This window comes from Anguilla rostrata, chromosome 2 (assembly GCF_018555375.3).
Source record: "Anguilla rostrata isolate EN2019 chromosome 2, ASM1855537v3, whole genome shotgun sequence".
NCBI classification, from domain to species: domain Eukaryota; kingdom Metazoa; phylum Chordata; class Actinopteri; order Anguilliformes; family Anguillidae; genus Anguilla; species Anguilla rostrata.
In genome coordinates, this window is record NC_057934.1 from 37,461,695 (window position 1) to 37,481,676 (window position 19,982).

Here is a 19,982-nt window from a genome sequence, read left to right on the forward strand (position 1 = left end):
ATGGCAATAGATGAGCGGAGAGGTGGATGGGTGTGTGCATTTGAAACCTGCACTACGGGAACTGTGGAGGAGGGAAGCGGGAGTGATGCTGGTGGGGAGGGAGTGAACTGCTCGCGTGACAACATCGAGTGATCGATCTGCGTGTATTTCTACACAGATAACGTCTGTGAGTTCAGACAAAAAATGTTCATTCACAATCAGTGAGGAAGACAGTGGGGGGGGAGCGGGAGAGAGAGAGAGAGAGAGAGGGAGGTAGAGCAAGGGGGAGGGAGAAGGGGGAGGGAGAGCAAAATAGAGCAAGCGAGAGGCAGAGGGAGAGAGAGAGAGAGAGAGAGCGAGAGAGAAAGGAGGAGGCAGCGGCGGCGGGCTTGCACAGAAGCGAGACGAGGAATTAGGTGCAGGCTCGGAGGAATCAGGCGGCCACCATCGGAAACCAAAGATCACAGAAATTAAGGTAGGGACGGCGTTTGCGTTCGCAAAATTCGGTTGATAATCCAGCGGGCTCGCGGAGCCACAGAGCCAGAGGGGGGAGGAGAAGGAGGAGAAGGGGGGCAGAAGATTTAGAGGATTGAGGGATTGGGCTTTTTTTCTGGGCTGCTCATTGGACGGCGCGTGCCAGAGCGCTGCAGGAAAGCCGAGCAGCAGCGGAGGCAGAGGATGCTGCGCTTCTTGGCGTAAGCGATGGATCTGGGTCCTTGCACAGTCTGCGTACGGTTCTACATGTAGGCTCTGGTCCGTGCCGTTGAACGTGGCTGCGCACTATTGTGGTAAGGAGGCAGGGAGTCAGAGAATATTGCAGGACCGCGTGCGTCGTGAGTGTGGTGTTTTAACGAGGAGTGACTATTCCGTCCCCCCCCCCCATCTCTCACTATTCGCTGTTTGACTCCTTTGATTCTGCAGATTTGCTGTGCATGCGTGTCAATGTGTGGGCACATCTCCCTCTGAGTTTGTGTTAATGTGTATGCATGTGTACATATGTGCGCCTGACTGTGTGCACGTGTGTCTGTGTGTGCGGGAGCCTTGCTTGTCATGTGCGTCGGTGCTCTCGTCTCATAGCCACAGCCGGAGCTGTAAAAGTTGCATTAATTAGCGCAGCGGGTCTGTGAGCAGATGAAAGCAGGGGTTTGAGGAGTTGACTGCTTGATGAGGCCGTATGAAGCACTTTGCAAAGCCTGCGTATGACAGAACCCGGGTCTCAGCATGGGAACGACCGAGCGCCACAATTTGGGTACCTGCAAAAAAGCACAGCAGCTGCCTGCGTTTGCTTTCTCTGGCTCCTCAGGCGCTGATATGGATGGGGGGAGTGTGGGGAGGGGGAGTGGGGAGGGGAGTGTTTTTGTGCATTTCCCTTACGTGGCTCCAGTCATGTCCTCAGGGCTCCAGGCTTCTGTTTAATCCTCAACTTTTCCCAGCGTGGTGCAGGCCAGTGGGACAGCACCTACTCGCCCCCTGTTCTCTGCAAAATTTAATTCAGCTTCAGAGGCGATCATTCCCTCACATAGCTCTGATCTAGTTGTGCTGGCACAGCCCTACGGAGTTTGCTGTCTTGTTTATTATTGTAGTATCAAGGTGACAAAATGATTATAGCAAGGATGAGAACTGCGCATGCATATTTATGAATCTGCAAAACAGTTTATTAAAAAATCATCAATGTAAAAAAAAAAATCCCTAAATAAATGATTTGCAATGTGATGCAACTAAATCTGTAACCATGGGGATGGAAGCAATGGAAAAAAGAGACATTCCATTTATTTGGCAGACACTTTTATCTGAAGTGACGTACAATAATTGGATACCGAAAGGTCATCGGAGAGACAAGGGTTATCGGCAAATTCAGATTTTGAGCCTTTGAGGGATATTCAAAGTTTAACCTACAACAGCATCAGAGGACCAAATGGAGGTGTGGTTGCCAGCTCTCGGCAGTAGGGGAATTTTGGAGGGAGGTGGGAATTTTTCTTTATGCTCAAATCCCCCACCACAGAGTCCAGGTGCGCTTGAGTGACTGAGTCATACACAGACTTTCAATGTAACTGGGCTCGAGTCATTTCTGACACATCATGCACAATACAGGTCCGACTCGTACATGATGAGGTTAGGAGACTCTGGAAGCCGTTGCAGGATAGACATATCTGTTAAAGAGACCTTGTCTCTAGTGCAGGGGACTTCTCTGAATGGCAGATGAGCGACTTCCTTCGATTCACTGTAAAACAGCAGGGCTTGTTTGTGGCAGACTGAATGGGAGACTGAAATCTCACAAACCCCATAATGGGCTGTCAGTGAATAGTCAAATGCTTGCAAATACTGAAAGATCAATTATAATCAGTAAGACAGGGTTTGTGAAGCCTCATTTTCACCTTGCCGGGCTGAGCCGACAGCACGAGTTAAATGGGCCACATATAATCCCGACCTAGGGGTGGCAGAAGGAATATCCTCTAACCATGACCGAGGCGCCGCAACCAGAATCTGCCAAAGGCCCAATCTGATAATCTCTCACCAGTTGTTGTTCATCAGGAAGTGATTTGGGGAGTGGATGTGGGGATTGCTGATGGGAAGCAGAGGGTTTAAGATAGTTGAGGTCAGGGTCATCATCTCATTTAGTCAAGTGTGCGATTTCTGTTGGAACCAGCGTGATTTCATCAGGCACCAGGATTAGAGCTGAAACTCAGACCTGACCAGTGTAAGGGTTGGATTTAAAGCATGCGCAGCCACTTTTAACCTACGTAGCCCAGGGCTCTTTCGAATGTCTGGTCCATGCCTTTGCTTGCCAATGGATCAGAGAAGTCGACCAAGCACAACTGATGAAACCATTAGTCCTCCACACTAACAGGCAAGAGTACTCAACCAATCACGGCTGACTAAATGGTCAGTCTGCCGCTCCAATGGGCCACTACTGAGAACCCCAATTATGTGCAAGCATTGTTTGATTTTGTGTTTGAGTTTGCATTGCCATGGAGCTATCATGGAAAATCTCTATGGGTCCTGATTTGAGATGTATGCTGCGAGATATAATCATTTCTGCAGGCCAGGTTCACAGTCTTTTTTTGTTGTTGTTGCATGTTTCACTGGAATCATGTCTGCTGTATGGAAAGAGAAGATCTATATTGTATATTGCAGAATCCATCATGTTAGTTATTTGAAATATCTCCGCATTGATTGAGATGGCCTTGTCCATATCGCTTGATGAAAACATAGGCTGTGGCAAAATAATGACAATGAAATACGATGCAGCAATAACTGACAGGAGGAAAGAGCACTGGCTTTGGAATGAGATTTCTCTCCATTCTCCAGACCCTCCCACGACTGTTAGATTGAGGGTGCCATTAATCCCTGTGTTAATGAAACAGCAGGCAGTTATCCACAGGGCCTTGTCTGATCCAGTGGGCTCTCCATCCTACATTTTGATTTAAATTGAACGCAACCCAATGACCATGCCAATCATCAATGTAGCTACATATTTAGACTATAGCAGTGGTTCTAAAATTTGGTCCTGGGTGACTGCTGTGTAGGCTGGGACCTGGAATTCATGCTTCATGACATGCATAGTTATTTCTGACAACGTCTAAAGAGGGTAAATAATCACTCTAAACACAAAAAGAAACCAATTTAGAAAAATAAACAGCTTGTTAATATTCTGGGATTGCAATTGTGGTTGGAATGAAAACCACCATACACAGGTTTGAAAGCTACTGGAATATAGGACTGATATTGCGAGTGCCAATCATAAAGAGAAAATTCGACGAAGCAAATAAAATTCAAGGTTCTCCATTCAAAATGACAAACCACAAACTCTTGACCTTGATTCTTGGTGCAACCAATTATTTCCTGCTGCTCACCGGATGTCACTGCAGCTCAGAAAACCCAGCAGGAATAAGAGAGAGAGAGAGGGAGTGCAGTTGCGATAGTGTGTGTTGCTGAATGCTGAACAGCTGCTCACCCAGCTTGTAACTGCACCATTCTTCGAGTGAGACGAGCATAAATCTTCAGGAGCTTTATCAGTGACCCACAAAAGACGAAAATGCAGATAAATCCATGGTCAGAGACAGGGATGGCGCTTTCTGGAGGTTGAAGGCATGTGGAAATAGAGTATGTGCGGTACCGAGCCTGCAATTTTTCAGCTGCTGAGAAATACTTTATATATTAGCCATTACAGAAAGCTTTAATGGGTTTAATGCAAAGTCCATCACTGCAGTTCAACCTCTGGTCTGTCCACAGTATATTGTCAGTTTCTATATAATGGCTGAGCTGTAAGAGCTGGAGGCTGTCCTAGAATGCACCCCCCTTTGGTAGGTGAAAGAAATCTTGCAGCAACATTCAAATATCAATATGGGTTAACAGGGGAATCATACATGGAGGAGGCTAGAGTTTCATTTTAGCAAATGGAGGTGGAGGAGAAGGCTCATTTTATTCTGTCTTATCTACTGCAGTAAGGAATCGTCCTATGAAACAATCCTTTCCAGAACACTCTCTGCCACCCTTGCTGTTGTTGATAATGATTATGACAGCTGCCTTGTGACCTTTGACCCATCTATCCTGAAACATTCAATGAGTTCCGTATAAGACACGATACTAAAGGTACATTGTGCGACAATGCCAGCATGTTATCTCCTCTAGTGAGCTTAAAGATGGCCCAGCCTTTTTATTAAATGGCCTTATCCCTGTTGGCCTTTTAGTTGGGCATATGGGCACATGGGAATAACTCTGTCCACTCGTCAGCCCCATGTCTCTCAACACACATGCTTTTTATATACTCACATCTCTCACAGAATGTCAGCTTGTATTAAAAATAGATTGTAATGAAGTAAATGCACTTCAGAGCCAGCCTCTCTTTTCTAATTGATTACCAATTTAGGGAATCTCCAGAAAATCTACAGATACAAATCTGGCATATAAATAAATTGTTTAATTGTTAATCATAAAAACATAATGATATGAGCATGAATCTGATTTATTTGACTTTCAGAATACATACAAAATATCCTGGTAAGGAATGAACATTATTATTATTATTATTATTATTGACAAAATTGAATCTAAACTCACAATTACACTGAGTGTAATACCTTTTCTTAAGTCCCACATGTCGGCAAAGTGAGGATTAAGTGAAATATATTTAATGTTTCAGGTCAATTTATAATACAACTCACCTTATTAAGGTTATAGGGAGATTGACACTCTCATAGTAAGCATTATGGTGACATTAAATATCAATATTTAAAGATATTTTTGGGAGGGACAGCTTTGGCTATTATGGGAATGTTGGTGAGCTGCTATGTGGAGACAGTAGATCAGGCAACAACTAAACCAAGTTACAAAGTCAGTAGTGGCACTCTGACTCATGCTCTATTCTGGTATGACCTGACCTGAAACATAGTGCCTGTAGGTATATTAACCAATTTAAGATACAGAATCACCAGGCCACCCCTGTTGACACACATACACATGCATGCATCCCACACTCACACAGACACACACATTCACACCTCAAATCGCACACCGCCCCCCAGTTCCAGTTTCTTACATCTTGTCTTTGAAGTTTCCAAGGTCCCATAATGGAAAATGGTGAATTTGAGGTTCTTGACACACAGTAGAACCAAATGCTTTATGGGTCAGTCGGAACTCAGGTATTAATACATGCATTAAGAATGTTATTTGGACAGCGCAGATTGGAGCATGCTCACATACAGTATTGCAGACAGGTAGTTACTCAGCTGGTGGCCCACCAACAAGTTGCAGCCTGCCCTGCACGTACAGCTTGTGTTGAAAGACACGTACCTGTGTAGGTGCATACTTCAGCACAAGCTGGCATCACTAAGGAGGCATCCGGTTAGAATCCACCAATAAACATTCACTACATTATTGATGCACGCAAAGGAAACACACAGTGCATCAAGGAAAGGTTATTAATAATGTTAAAGGAATGGAGGATTTCTGAAGTTGTGGCTCTGCATTGCAAACAGAAACAAAGTAATAGTACACAGTACACTGTAAGCTCCATAATGTTTTGGACAAAGACATATTTTTTTCTTGCTTCAGTTCTGAACTCCATAATTTTAGATTTGTGATCAAGCAATTCACATGTGGCTAAAGTGCAGATTTTCAGGTTTTTTAAAGGGTATTTGTATGAATTTCGGTTTTCCCAACTACCTAGTCCCCCTCATTTCAGGGCACAATAATATTTGGGACAAATGGCTTCACAAATGGCTGCCTTTGGAGTCTGCTATTGGTATTTGTCAACATGAGCACCCGTGAAAACAACAACAACAATAACAAAAAATACAGTCAAAGAGATCAGCCAAACCTTAGGCTTAACAAAATAAACTGTTTGGAACATTAATGAGAAAGAGAGCACTGGTGAGCTCAGGGCTAGTTGCCTAAGGAAGGCCTCTATAGCTGAAAACAGAAGAATTGTCACCATACTGAAAAAAACCTCCAAACATCTGTCCGACAGATTAGAAACACTCTTCAGAAGGCAGGCATGGATGTGTCAGTGACTACTGTCTACAGAAGACTTAAACAGAACTACAGAGGCTACACCGCAAGTTGCAAACCACTAGTTAGCCGCAAAAACAGGATGGCCAGGGTACATTTTGCTAAGAAGTACCTAAAAAAATGCCTTCAGAGTTCTGGAAAAAGGTCATGTAAACAGATGAGACCAAGATTCACTTGTGTCAGAGTGACTGAAAGAGTAAAGCGAGGAGGCCAAAAGGAACTGCCCAAGATTCTCAAAGTACCCACCCCTCTCATCTGTGAAACATGGTCATGGGGGTGTTATGGTTTGGGCATGTATGGCTGTCTCAGATACTGGCTCACTTGTCTTCAGTAATGATGTTACTGCTGACAGCAGCAGCAGAATGAATTATGAAGTGTACAGAAACATCTTATCTTGTACGAGTTTTTCAAAGCTAAATAGCAGAAAAACTGGCCAAGTCATTCCTCCAATCCGAATCCAATTGAACATTTTCTGAAGAGAAAACTTTAATTTTAGAAGGCAATTAGCTTGCAAAACCAGTAGGAGCTGAAGATGACTGCAGTACAGATCTGGCAGAGCATCGTCAGAGAAGATACTCAGCGCCTGCTGATGTCTATGGCTTAAAGACTTAAAGCAGTCATTGCATGCGAAGGATATGTGACAAAGTATTAAACATAACTACTTTCATAATATTAATATACAGTATCCCAAACATTATGGTTCCCTGAAATGGAGAGGCTAAGTATAAAGAAGTGCTGTAATTTCTAGTGAAACCAAAATGTAAAAAAAAAAAAAGAATCTTCACTTGAATTGTTTGCTTACAAATATAAAAGTGTGGCGTGCAGAGCCAAATATTGGCTGATAACCTAAATGTTGGCCTGCTACAGATTACAGATACAGATACAGTAGTTTTGTTGAGCAAGGAGAGTACATTTACCACACCAATCACTATTAGACCTACTTCAAGCATATGTTTGGAAGTAAGTTACAAAGACAAAATAGGATAATTTATCCATAATGCATCACTAGGAATACCATGTTCCATATACAGTAAATGCAAACTTTCAACTCACATTAACACATCCTTTCATCCATCCATCCATCCATTGTCTATAATCACTTATTTTTGGTCAGGGTCACAGGAGGTGCTGGAGCCTATCCCAGCATGCCCTGAGTGACAGGCAGGAATACACTTTGGACAAGGTTGCCAGGCCATCGCAGGGCACATCATGTTCACACAGACTACCACGATTAAGTGCATGAAGCATTTGAACCATAAACTAGTAACTTCACTGATGCACAACAATACAAATCTGCCGCAAGCATATGGTGATAAGCTCATCCAAGAAAGAAAGACAGGGTTGAACTTGGACAAGTTCACTAACGCTGGTTTGCTGCCATGCTAAAAAAGCTTCAGCATCCAGTTATATTGAAGAACAGGTTACACAATGATAGGTCTTTCAAATGGTCTGATTCAGCAGATTCAGGTGAGGAGCGCATTTACTGAGGCGGAATCGTTTTTTGCTGCTATATTACCTAAGCTGCCAAGAAACCTGCAGCACAAGGGAATTTTATGTGTTATGGTGGAACAGAAGTATAAAAAGACATTTGCAAACAGCAACGGATTAGTGTGCCAACAGAACATAAGGTGATAGTTATATGCTTGGCATTTTATGCTTAAGTATTCCTGGCTGCAAACATTTTTATGGCGGTGAACACTTTATCACTAAGTTGATACTTTGGACAATGAGGTCTTATATTGCTGGGTTATCTATTGAATTTATGACAGAAATTTTGCTGGATCAGTACAAATTATACTCTGCACTTGACTCAGGGGCAATAGGTATTAGATTTTATACCCATGATTTCATCCTCATTGGTCCAGAGTCAAGTGATCCAGCAAGAATTGTAGTCCATTATTTATTGATTGCTACACAATCACCTGCTACACATAATACATAAATGTATAATCCTCAGGACCTTCTGAATCAAAACACATGGTTCAGGTTGTCTTGTAGAATGAATCCGTAGACAAAACATACCAGCTTTTGTATGGATTTAGAATATTTTGTTTGTCTGCAAGGAACAATGCTGTTCCATCTTTCTGGATCCACTGATATTTCACAAATCTATTCTAGTTGTAAGGATAAAGCTGGGCTATATTTTCCGCTCTCCAAGCCAGAGCAGCAGGAGCAGATGAAAGGCATTTTCACACAGCTTGATGCTTCATGAGCTCACTGCTGTCACAAGAGTAGCTAGTGATTCCATTGCAATCATACTGCATCACGCCAAGAAAAACACACTTCAAGATGGCTGACATACCCAGCAGATTTCTGCCTCACAAGGTTGCTACCCAGAAGTTGCATCAGATCAAAAAATTATGCTTAGCAGCCGTTTATTCATCCCTGTGCTCACATTCATTTAAAAACCTGGAATGTTGACTAAAGCATTTTGGGATATAAAGGGTTGATGGGTCCTTCAGTTGGGAATTGACTATGCTTGTGCTTTTTTGTTTTTGGAACTGAGCTGCTCATATTTGGTATGGGGGGAATTTTGGTTTGCTGGTCTTGAACTGAAAGTATAATTTTCTCATTTCTAATTTTCTGTTAATCTAAACCTTGTATAAACTGAAAATTGCCCTGTTGTGGTGCTGCAATTCAGTATATGTGCAGTCTGCTTATTCAGGAACGTGCTAGTTTCTATTAGACAATATTACCGAAAATCCTTAGAAGATATATTTCTTTTATTTTCTGAATGGATGTGCCAAATTCAGGTGCATGATTATTCAGCTAATGGATACAACAACAAAATATAGTCACACATAGTAAAGTAGGTAGCTTAAAAAAGAGACATTTAAAATCTGTTTTTTAGACTAGGGAAATGTGTCACTGACAAAGCTATCTATGAAAAAGCTGATTGGGATATCTAACTTGCTAATGAGATAACTGGTATATCTAGCTAGCGCACTGGACACAACACAAACACTAAAAATGATTGAAAAATAGTTTGAGTTTTCTTTCTGAGTTATGCAATACTGATTCCATTCTATAAATAAATCTACAATTAAACAAATTTGTGCCAAACAATAATTTAAAGCCAAGACAGCTTTGTTACTGGCTGGCAAATTAATTTTTATTAATAAATCTGTTTATAGGAATATAAGAGGTCAAAACACAAATTGAAAGCCTTGAGAATGGAAAATTAAGGCATGGATGGAATAACTGACAACTTAACAATACAGCAACAAATAAGATTCAATGGTATTTGAGTTGATTGATTTGTTTACCATTAAATGGCATAACAACAGCTATTAGCCAATAGCCGTGGAATTAAATCCAAGTTCATTCAATTTTCTGCCTGGCCATGTGTCACAACATTTTTCACTTAAATGTACTGCAGTTGCATATTATCTTTTCAAGGAAAGCCCTGCCAGCCAACACACATGAAAGGTTTCTACAGGCATCTCTATTTGCCTGATGATATCCAGCCAATCATAATCACATATTTATCTATTGCTAGCTAGCTAAATGCAGTTAATGCACATGCACAGTGACTGACCTCAGCTAGCTTAAGAGGTTGGAAATATGATTGGCTGCTAGCTAACTAATTCTCTTACTGCCTGGCTAGTTTTTTTTATTATTTTGATGGGTTACCTCCTAGTAGTAATGTACTGTATACTGTTACTAAAGTAGTAAGAGATAATGTATATAATTAGCCGGCTTGTATATTTTCGGCATGTTGGACAATAAGGATCTGTTGGAATGAACTGCTGCATTTACACGTAATCTATGATAACATATTTGGCTTGCCAAAAGTGTGTGATAGCAGTGATTATCTGTCCAGTGGGGATGCAATGGTATGATACAGTATGACACCATCCCAAAAAATATGGCTTAATGGTTTCACAGTGTTATGTAATTATTTCTCTTTATTTTATTTTAATGTTTCATGAATGTAGCAATGCATATTACTAACCAGCCAACCTCTTTTGATGGAGAGATCAAATAGTGAGCAGTTGGTAGCTTGCTAGCTAACTGAAGTAATTGTTATGTTACTGGAAAGCTATCTTGTGTATTGTAAATGAAGCTATCTATTAATTTTAATTTGTTATTTAAGAACTCAAAAATAATTGTTAGTCAAAAATTGAATGGGATTAAGAAACATGAGTTGGCATATGAACGTCTGCTACAGACTAAAACATCACCCTTTGTAAATCAATTTGTGTATGATTAGTTCCATTAGCTGGAACTCTTATTGTACAGAATAGAAGCAGTAATGTAACTCGCAGAGCAAACCTGACCCTGTGACAAAATAACTGATAGGTTAGGTTTAGTAGACAGTTTAATTTTAGTTTAGTTCGTTTTTGGTATGAAAATAATTATAAACCTTGTATGTCATATCTGAGTGTTGTCCATTTCATATATGGATTTTTATTCCTCTTACAGTGATGCATGTTCAGCCATCGCCATCAGCAGTGGTTTCGCACCCCCACTGCCTCTTTAGTTGTATTGTACATTTATCATCCTGCCCCTTACACACAGTCAGCAGCAGTGCAGCATACAGGCTCTGTCCAAAAGCTTTGAAGTCATGTTCCTGCCTAATCTGATCTGTACAGCCCGCAAAGGTGAAATATGGCAGAAACCACACCAAGTCAATCAGTAGTATTACTTCAGATCAGGAAAGCAAGGGGCATGCAGGTGGTGCTATTTCAGAGCTGACGAGACCAAATCTCTGCTTGTAATTGCTTGACTTTTCCAGATTGTGTATGATTATGCTTGGCTGGGTGGCTTCAGTCAAGCAGAGCTGAATAAACAAAATGGTGATGATCATCAGTGGGTGGGGCTTTTGATTTACGCATTACTGCACGTGGACGTGAATTTCGTGAAACAATAAATGTGATTGCTGTACATTTGATAAATGTGTTGCCAAATGGAATTGCAGGCATTGAATGAAAGGCATTTTAAATGAATTACGTTACAAAGACCTTTAGGTAGTCTTAGTAATGCCATTTGATGGTCATGGTGTTATTAAATTAATACAATTTTATTCAAGCACATCCAACTGTTTAATATTTTAACTGAACTGAACATCTGGATACAGAACATTGCAGGTATAGTATCAGAGAAGGCAATTGTATGCAGCCTTAATACTATGGCCATATGCACTTTAACTCCAACACCAACCTATTGGAGACAACGTTCCTACTTCTATGACATGCCCACAAAACACCTGAGAATTATTACAAAATGCAGCGAACTGTTCAAAGTGAACTGTCTGCTCAATTGATAGAACTTTGGAAATATATCAGAAAGTTCAAGGTTTATTTTTCAACTGGAAAAACTCTTTGCTAGCATGTTGTTAGACTTGCTAATCAATGAGGTCTGACCGCTTACATTTTCTTAAACAGATTGATTGATTGACAGGAAATCATACAAGAGTAAATTCTGATGGTATTTACTGAAACAAAACACCTACTTCTATAAAAACAAGAAAAGCCAAGTTGTAATCAGGCAACCTTGAAATCCTTTGAAACCAGTAAAAGACAGTCAGAGAAACACTTAAATCATGTCTTCAGTTATATTGATTGATTCAAAAATAGGATGGGATGAAAACTAGCACACACAAAAAAGAATTTGGTGGCCAGGCTTGTGCAGTAGTTCCGAGAGACAGGCTAGAATTTCTCCCCATGTTATATGAGGTCATAGCTATGACCGAGAGCTACATCCTTTTTATGAAGACATGACTCACATGCTATGAGTTCCTTCGTGTTCCTTTCCCACCGTCCCATCTGATTGATGTTTCCACAAGGGTTTCTGCAACGGAGGCAGCAGGAAGCGGGATTAGGGCCGATGCAGGGAAACCCGTGCTTTTGGGGCTGGGTCTTAAGTGAACATCAGAGAGCCACAGGCATCAGAGTCCACTCAGCGGGGTGCATCCAGAGACTTGTACCAGCACTCCAAGCCGTACTGCAGCACACTCCCACATTGGTCTCTTGGGGATGCCAATTAAGTAGTGGTTGAGTGGAAGTGTAACTGTAGCCTTGTTCTTCTCACCATTTCTTCACAATGTTCTCTGTCAGAAGTACACTTAAAGTATCATGTACAGATGTATTGGTTTTTTATATTTGCTAAATGAAAGCCATAATAATATAATAAGCCAATGACTGTGCTTAGAGTTGTAGAAGGGCTATTCCTTTTTTTTCAACAATGCTCAGGCTCATTCGCAGTTCCTTCAAATAAGCTGACATTGCGCTTTACAACAGCATTTGAAAAGTGCCCATTTGCATGAAGCTTGTCTGCATGAGTGGAGTCTGTATGACTGCACACAATGTGCTGTAGCTGTTCATCTTTTTCAGGTACGGTTACATTATTACGGGTATGAATGCAATTTTTATAATTATGCTTTTGCGGTTGTGCAGTGATTGATTGAATGCGAGACTGCAATGCCGGGGACATATTTATTCCTGGGAAATTAAATACCAAGTGGACGTTTTGAGATGCAGTCATTTTTCATTTGCCTTTGCAACTTCGCACTATGCTTTTAACGCGAGACCTTGGACCATTAAGAATCAGAATGAGAGAAACCTGCAATGCTGTGTGCTTTGACAATGATAAGAAATTAATTTTCTGCTAACAACATTTGAAATTATAAATAGATAATTACTGCATATGCCTTGTGTTACCAATATCCAGAGCAAGCTAGATGTTGGAGGCCCACATAAATAAGAACTGCATTTTACTGTAAGATTTCAGTCATGTTCCTGTCCTGACATACTGTACATACACAACCACACAAAGCGACACAAGCTGAGAACAAAAACAGTACTTTGCAGAAAACCAGTATTCCCTCAGCCACACACACCTTCTAATGATAGCAGTTTATCACTTCTACTCCCGGCAGGTTATAGCAGGCTGATAACAGTGCATATTCACACAATAGGCAGGCATCAGCAATATAATGTAATCTGTGAGTGCATGTGTCCTGTATTATTCTGCCACATTGACATGTTTGACTGCTGAATTTGGATTTTTGCTGCTGACTGTGAATGCCAGAGAGAGAAAGAGGGCGGGGTTGTAGGGACTAGGGACAGCCTTACGTTCTTTCTGTTTCTGCGTCTGCCTCTTCAGCCTCTTCAGTACTGCCCCTCCCCCAGGCTTCTCTGCCCAGCGGATCAATGAAAGAAGCCATGCCGGTCCTTTCTGCAGATGCAGGTAGGAGCTCATGCATGACTTACCTGTAAGGTATGAATGATATCTCAACCAGTGTAGGTATGTTGGGTATACAATACATACTTGTAAATGTGAATTACATAGTGACCAGGGGCCTCATTTATAAATTATGTGTATGCACCGAAAATATGAGTACACCACTTTTCCTGCGGACTTGGGATTTATGAAACAAACTTTACATCAAAACATCTCAATGAGCAAAACCTGGAATCTAGATGTCTAGAATGGTAGAAATCTAGGTTGAGAGATGTTTTCACATGAACGGACTAGGTTAACCCCAGTGTAGGTCAGATGTTACCTGGATATGGCCTAGCTATGTCCTAGGTGACTAGAACATTTAAACTTTTCCACCAAATGTAGCCGGGTTTTCACCAGAAAACCTAGATGGCATTTCTCTGACTTTTCACCAGAAAAAATTTCACTGGAATGTCCACATATATGAAAACTATGACCCATGCATACATTTTAGAGACTGTGGGAATTGGTGACTTTGATGGCAAAGTAGTGAAATGCAGATAAACATCCTACAGACCCATTGCAGTCAATTCCATTCACTTCATATCAAAGTGCACAGCCTTCTAATAATAATATCCCTTGTCAGAGTAACATCCAGGCTGAAGTCCTTTCTGTCTTTTTGGTGTTAGTCTATATTTAAGCATCAAGACTGCCTGGAAAACGATAAAGTCGCCAGTTACACCTCCCATGGGTTGGTTTCAGTTCCAGGGGGGCAGTGTAGGCTCAAGCGTTCTTTTATCCCAGGATCCATTTGAATGCTGAATGCGAAATCCAACAATGTGATTTGAATTTGATGGTGAGGGGTGTAATTGAAGAGGTGGATTTAGTATCTGCACATTTTGTCTGGATTTATTTTGTCTTTCAAGTATATAACTATGGGAAAAAGCCACTTTAAAATTCCATTTAATCTGACAATATTATCCTATGGTATTGTGTTTTGAATAACGTCTCATCGCGTGCTGATAAATGTTGTGAGTCAATTAGTAAAAGCAACCCTTATTATTCATTCCTGGCTGTGGTAACTACCATTACCCCCCACCCCCTCCCAAATGATGCTGGTACTGGAGGCACGTTGCACAGCAATGCGCTTTCACTTTAAATATCCGACCACTTCTTTTTCATTTCTGACTTAGGTCTGGATGCCGTGACATGCTGCCACTCAACTAAATTTATTTTATTGGTTATGCCAGAACAATATCCACCAAACAATATAGCCTGTCTGGCCTCTAGCTCCATAACAAGCGTCTTGATTTCACAGTCTGTACAGATTGTCTTTCTGGGTCAGGCTTCTCCATTTTCCCTGTCAATTCATTGTAATGACTTGCTGATTTATGAATCAGTATTCACAATGGGCATTCCGTTTACCGTTTATGGTTAATTGTGAGAGTTAATGGGGCAATATACTAGGCTCGTGCACAAAGAGCAGATTGTGCACAGGTGATCATATGGACAGTTTCAAAAATAAGGGTATTTCTGAAGGTAAACTCTTCTGTTCCTTTATTTTGATTAATCTTTTAGTGTAGAACCTACAGGAGTCTACTTGGGCAGGACACCATTGTATTTTTCTTGCAGTGGGTTTGGGTGGGTGTAGGTCAGCTAGGTTGCTCTGGTTACTGTTGCTAACTCCTCCCAACAATGCTGGCTACATCTACTGTACAATTTTCAAGCTAGATGAGAGCAATGATTAGGGTTAAATTGCATACATTGTTACATGTTGTCTTGAAATGATTTACTATACAGTAAACACACATATCTGTACAACAGCCTAGCACCTACTCACTTGTATATCTATACAAAGCCAGAAAATGGTACATAGCGCTTTGCCCTCACATGCACAGGCCTGAACTTTTTTCCATGTTATCTGCTTGCATCACAGAGCGAACCTTTATCGTATTTGTCATTGGCAGTTTTTGATTGATGAGATGATATGGCCACAGGGAATTGGTGACATTTATACATTTCACAATCTTCTAACATTAGTGATTAATAATGGAGCTATCTAGTCAAATGTAACCTAAAGATAACTTTTTGCGGCACATAAATTTAGCATAGCGATGAAGACACAAACATATGTTCATTTCTGCAACTGCCAAATCTGTGTGTGCGTGAAGAGGGGAAGGGTTGGGATGCTGCCAAGGTATGCACAGGAAGTTAAAATTAGCTACTGATGAGAAATTAGTCCGTTTCAGCACTGGTATACCTGGTGGCCACAATACCTCAGCCAGTGTGGCAGCTGAAACAGATTATATTCACCAAATAAACCATTACTGCCATTTGGACTGGGTTTTTATTTCAGCCCTAGCTAATCAGACCTGAAATTTCAGATCATGGGGGATTTGAGGAACCAGGCAGTTCGCCAAGGGGCCCCCCAACCATTGCCTTGGCTACATGCCTAGGTCTTGTTGATTTCACCACATCCTGGTGGCATTCAGCTTGTGGGGTTATTTTCATCATTTTATTACATTGCAGCCATTTTTGAGTTTCTATTTTCAGTGGAATTTATTTTTACTGCATTGCAGTAAATATGATGTAAAGGTACTGTGATGTTAGGTGCCAAAAGACACCTTGGATACCGTTTTAAAATATGGTACTGTAAATGGATACATTCGTAAAAATCTGGTTTGGACATGCTTTGAAAAGGACAGGAGAAAACAGAAAAGCTGTCTTCAAATGTTGTGAGTGCGACATCTCAAGCTAATATCTTGTTTGGCCATACTGTATAGAATATTCTTCTGACCTAATGGCTATATTTAAGACAATGCGGTGTTTGGTCTTTTTTATAGGACTGCATGAAACACTGGCCCTGCTGACCTCCCAGCTACGCCCAGATGCCAACCATAAAGAGGACCTGGTCTTCCTCAAGGAAGTCTTCAGCGAGAAGAGCCTGGGATACCTGATGAAGGTGCAATGCGTTTTGTTTCCGGAACAAACAGGTTTTACCCTTGTATGTTCTCAATGCACCATGTCTTCCGGCTTGTTGTGTCAGCTGTCTGCCATTACATGCAGCTTTCACTTTTTGATAATCGCAAGATGGATGCCTGTGTGATAATAGGCAAAGACTTCTCTGTTGGAACCATGTGGAGAAGAAGAGACGTGGCTTAAGCTCGCTCTTTTTTTCCGATGTGCTGTAGATCCATGAACGACTGCGACAGTATGAGCGCCAGAGCCCGACTCCTGTACTGCACAGCGCCTCCTCTCTGGCGGAGGATGTAAGTAACCAACCATGAATATGTGTAATATAAATATTACATTGGTGGGTATCCCACCACTTAATATTTTATTCTGTGATGAAAATGTTTTACAAGAGATACAAATGTACACATTGAACAGTGATGATAGTCCTAGTCATCGGCTTAAAATCAAAGTTTGTCATTTATTGTTAACACTTGCACTGTTACGATTCACAAACTCAAATGATTTATAGTGGTAAAACTGTCTACAAATGATAAAGGGATTGATTTTAATCTGGATGAAATTGTTTTTTTGTTTGTTTTTTTTTTTTTTTGAGGTGGGAGAATGTATTTGGGAAGCATGTTTTGCCTGTATATTCCCTTCTGGCCCTGAATAGCAACAAGGTCTAATCCACAGACTGTGGAATTCTGGGTAATGGGGCAGTTTTTCAACACAAGTGAAGTTACAGGAGGAGAATGGCGATCAGGACCATTGTAAATGTATGAATATATGAATATTTTAGTACTCGAGGAGGGCAAAGACTGTTCAATGTGTACCCTCCCCCGGGCTATGTCAGTGGGGTGGAGACAGAGAAAGCTGGAGTCACAGTGGGTGGGGAGTGAGAGGGGGAATGGGAGTGCAGGAATTTCAATTTATGCATGCTGTGGGCATCAAGCACACACCATGTTTATCTTGTTTTCAGTAAGATGGTGTGTGAACAAAATGTGATACGAATGTAAATATCAGAGGCATCTTTGATCTGAAAGGATTTTGGGCTCTGTATATTGGGTAAAGAGCGCGCTCCCGCTATATTTTACATGCAAAAACACAACTGGAAATTCAACAGGACCCAGGAGTAAGGATTGCTCTGCTTATTCCCAAACAGTTGCTTGGATTTAGGTATCATTTGTCCTTGGCTTTGACATAAAATTCACGCAGTTTGACAGATTAGTGCTGGTGAATTTGCTTAGATTTTTATGAAAAAAAGAAGAATTCTTCAGTATAAGTCCGACTAGTGTCCTGAACATAAGTGTCCTCATGTGAATGCTGTGCAGATGCATTATCTTTATGTTATATGGATATATTCATCTAGTGATTTTTTTTATTTTTCAGTTTCTTTACAATTAGCAAACATCTGTTCAACTCTGGTCAAACATTTATTCAAAATACTTTCACCCTTTAGAAATTTTTATTCTCTCAAATAATGGATCTGCTGCATCCTCAGAATTCTCAATTCAACATCAATTTGACAGTACAGTAAATTCAAAAAGTGAATGCAGCTATATACCTTTGATGTTTAGGAATCAAATAACGAATGACATAAAGGAGCTAAATTAATCCAATCATTTCTATAAGTGGACCAAACAAATTAAATTTCTGTCCACGGAAAGCTATAAAGTTGAATTTAATGTCCAGAAAATGTGAATTTTGCTTTCAAATGTCTTTATTTAAAGGGTCATATTAACGCAGTAAAAGCAACTTACTTGTTGCGGCTTGTGTCCTCAGTGTTGTGTCCTCATCAGTGTGTGGGCAACAGGAGGGAGACCATTCAAATAAGCAACTAACACCTGGAACTGGAATTTGATACACATCAAAAAGTTGAGTCCATCTCAGGTCACAAGGATATCGTAGCTATGAATATTGAATTCAGTCAATGAAAATATGAAATCCAATATATAAATTATAAGAAAAAAAACTAAAAATACTGTCAAGATGCTCTAAGCCACAGAATCTTCACATACAGCCAATTAGTGGCCAATAAAATAAATATGTAATGGCCAGCAAAAGAGTTTATTTTTTGTTCAAGAATGGTATCAGTTACCACAGTAAAATTTGCTCACAATTGACCAGAGCAGAAGAGTTTCTTCTGGAAGCTCAGAATTAAAGTACAATTTACAATTTACTATCCTTTACAATTTGTCCTTTGCTGTGGGTATATGTGGGAACTCACCCTCTGGAAAAACTTAATATAAAACATATAATGTCCCAGATGCACATAATAATGAGTTTAACCAGCTGCTTCATGACTTGCAAAGCATGACAAAGTGGCTGCTGGCTGTTTCTTTTCAGGTGGATTGAGTCTGTAATGCAGACAATTTCTGGAGCTGGTGCAGTTTTCTGGGCAGGATAGAAACAACTCTAATGCATGCACAAGAAAAACTGCTGATTCTCAAAATGTTTTTTGAAATAAGCAGCCATATCCTGGTGTGTGAGTGTGTGCGTGAGTGTGTGTGCATATAATGCCTTGACTTTTATTATTTTTACTTCCTTTAAGTCCTACTTTTAGTCATTATCTTGCTGCTCTTCTAGCAGTGCAGTATATCAGGGGATTGTGTGTTTAGACTGACAATGTCACAAAGTGTTATAAATCTCAGCTCAAGTCACTGTTATACAGAGACTTATCAAGCATTAGAGGTATTGGCATGTGAAAACTATTCTGAAAGCGTCGTACAAACTCTCAATTACACTGTATTTCACACTGAAAGTAGTTGAACTAAAGCACAGCTACCCTAAAGAGAAATGTAGCTTGTGAAACTACAGTTACACAAAAATGTAGTTAAAACTACTTCACAAAAAAATTATCATTCATATGCAATGCCTTCCTTTGGAGAACCACGACAGCTCAGTGGGGAAAACCAGCAATGTGTGGCAATTGGCAGTTTACCATTGGTAAAGGAGTGGAGTGCTTCTCACCAATCAAGATTACAAGGAAAGGATGTAGGAGGTGGTATTTAGTCAGTGGAGTTTGGAAAAAAAAATTTTAGGGTCAAAAGTAGCTGGTAGTTCCTGTAGTTACACCTCGAAATGACAAAAAATTAATTACTACAACCACTACACAAATTTGAATGTAGTTGAACTTCCTGCAAGTGGCTGCAAAATGTAATTAAACTGCTAGTTTAACTAGGCCCCAACGCTGGTTGCCAAAATAGCAGCTGTGCTGTGATTGGCAGGTGGCAGAGGAGCTGCAGAGTGGACCAATGAGCAGCGATGAGAAGGAGCTTCTCCAGTTGCTGACCGCACCTCACCTGAAGGTACCAGTTACCAGCCACATGTCAACACACTTCAGTATCAGTTATTTTGACACTAGCTTCACATGC

At 40.7% G+C, this 19,982-nt stretch overlaps 1 protein-coding gene across 3 annotated transcripts in view; it reads left to right on the plus strand.

The window, feature by feature from the left end:
* Positions 1–296: 296 nt before the first annotated feature.
* Positions 297–19,982, plus strand: part of LOC135247950 (MAGUK p55 subfamily member 3-like) — a 37,135-nt gene continuing 17,449 nt past the window's right edge. For all 3 annotated transcript variants that reach the window (XM_064321961.1, XM_064321962.1, XM_064321963.1), the window contains exons 1-5: positions 297–454; positions 13,597–13,680; positions 16,497–16,615; positions 16,845–16,922; positions 19,836–19,916. In XM_064321961.1, coding sequence (XP_064178031.1) covers positions 13,644–13,680; positions 16,497–16,615; positions 16,845–16,922; positions 19,836–19,916 — 315 coding nt within the window. In that variant the 5' untranslated portion in view covers positions 297–454; positions 13,597–13,643. The remainder of the gene's footprint in view (positions 455–13,596; positions 13,681–16,496; positions 16,616–16,844; positions 16,923–19,835; positions 19,917–19,982) is intronic.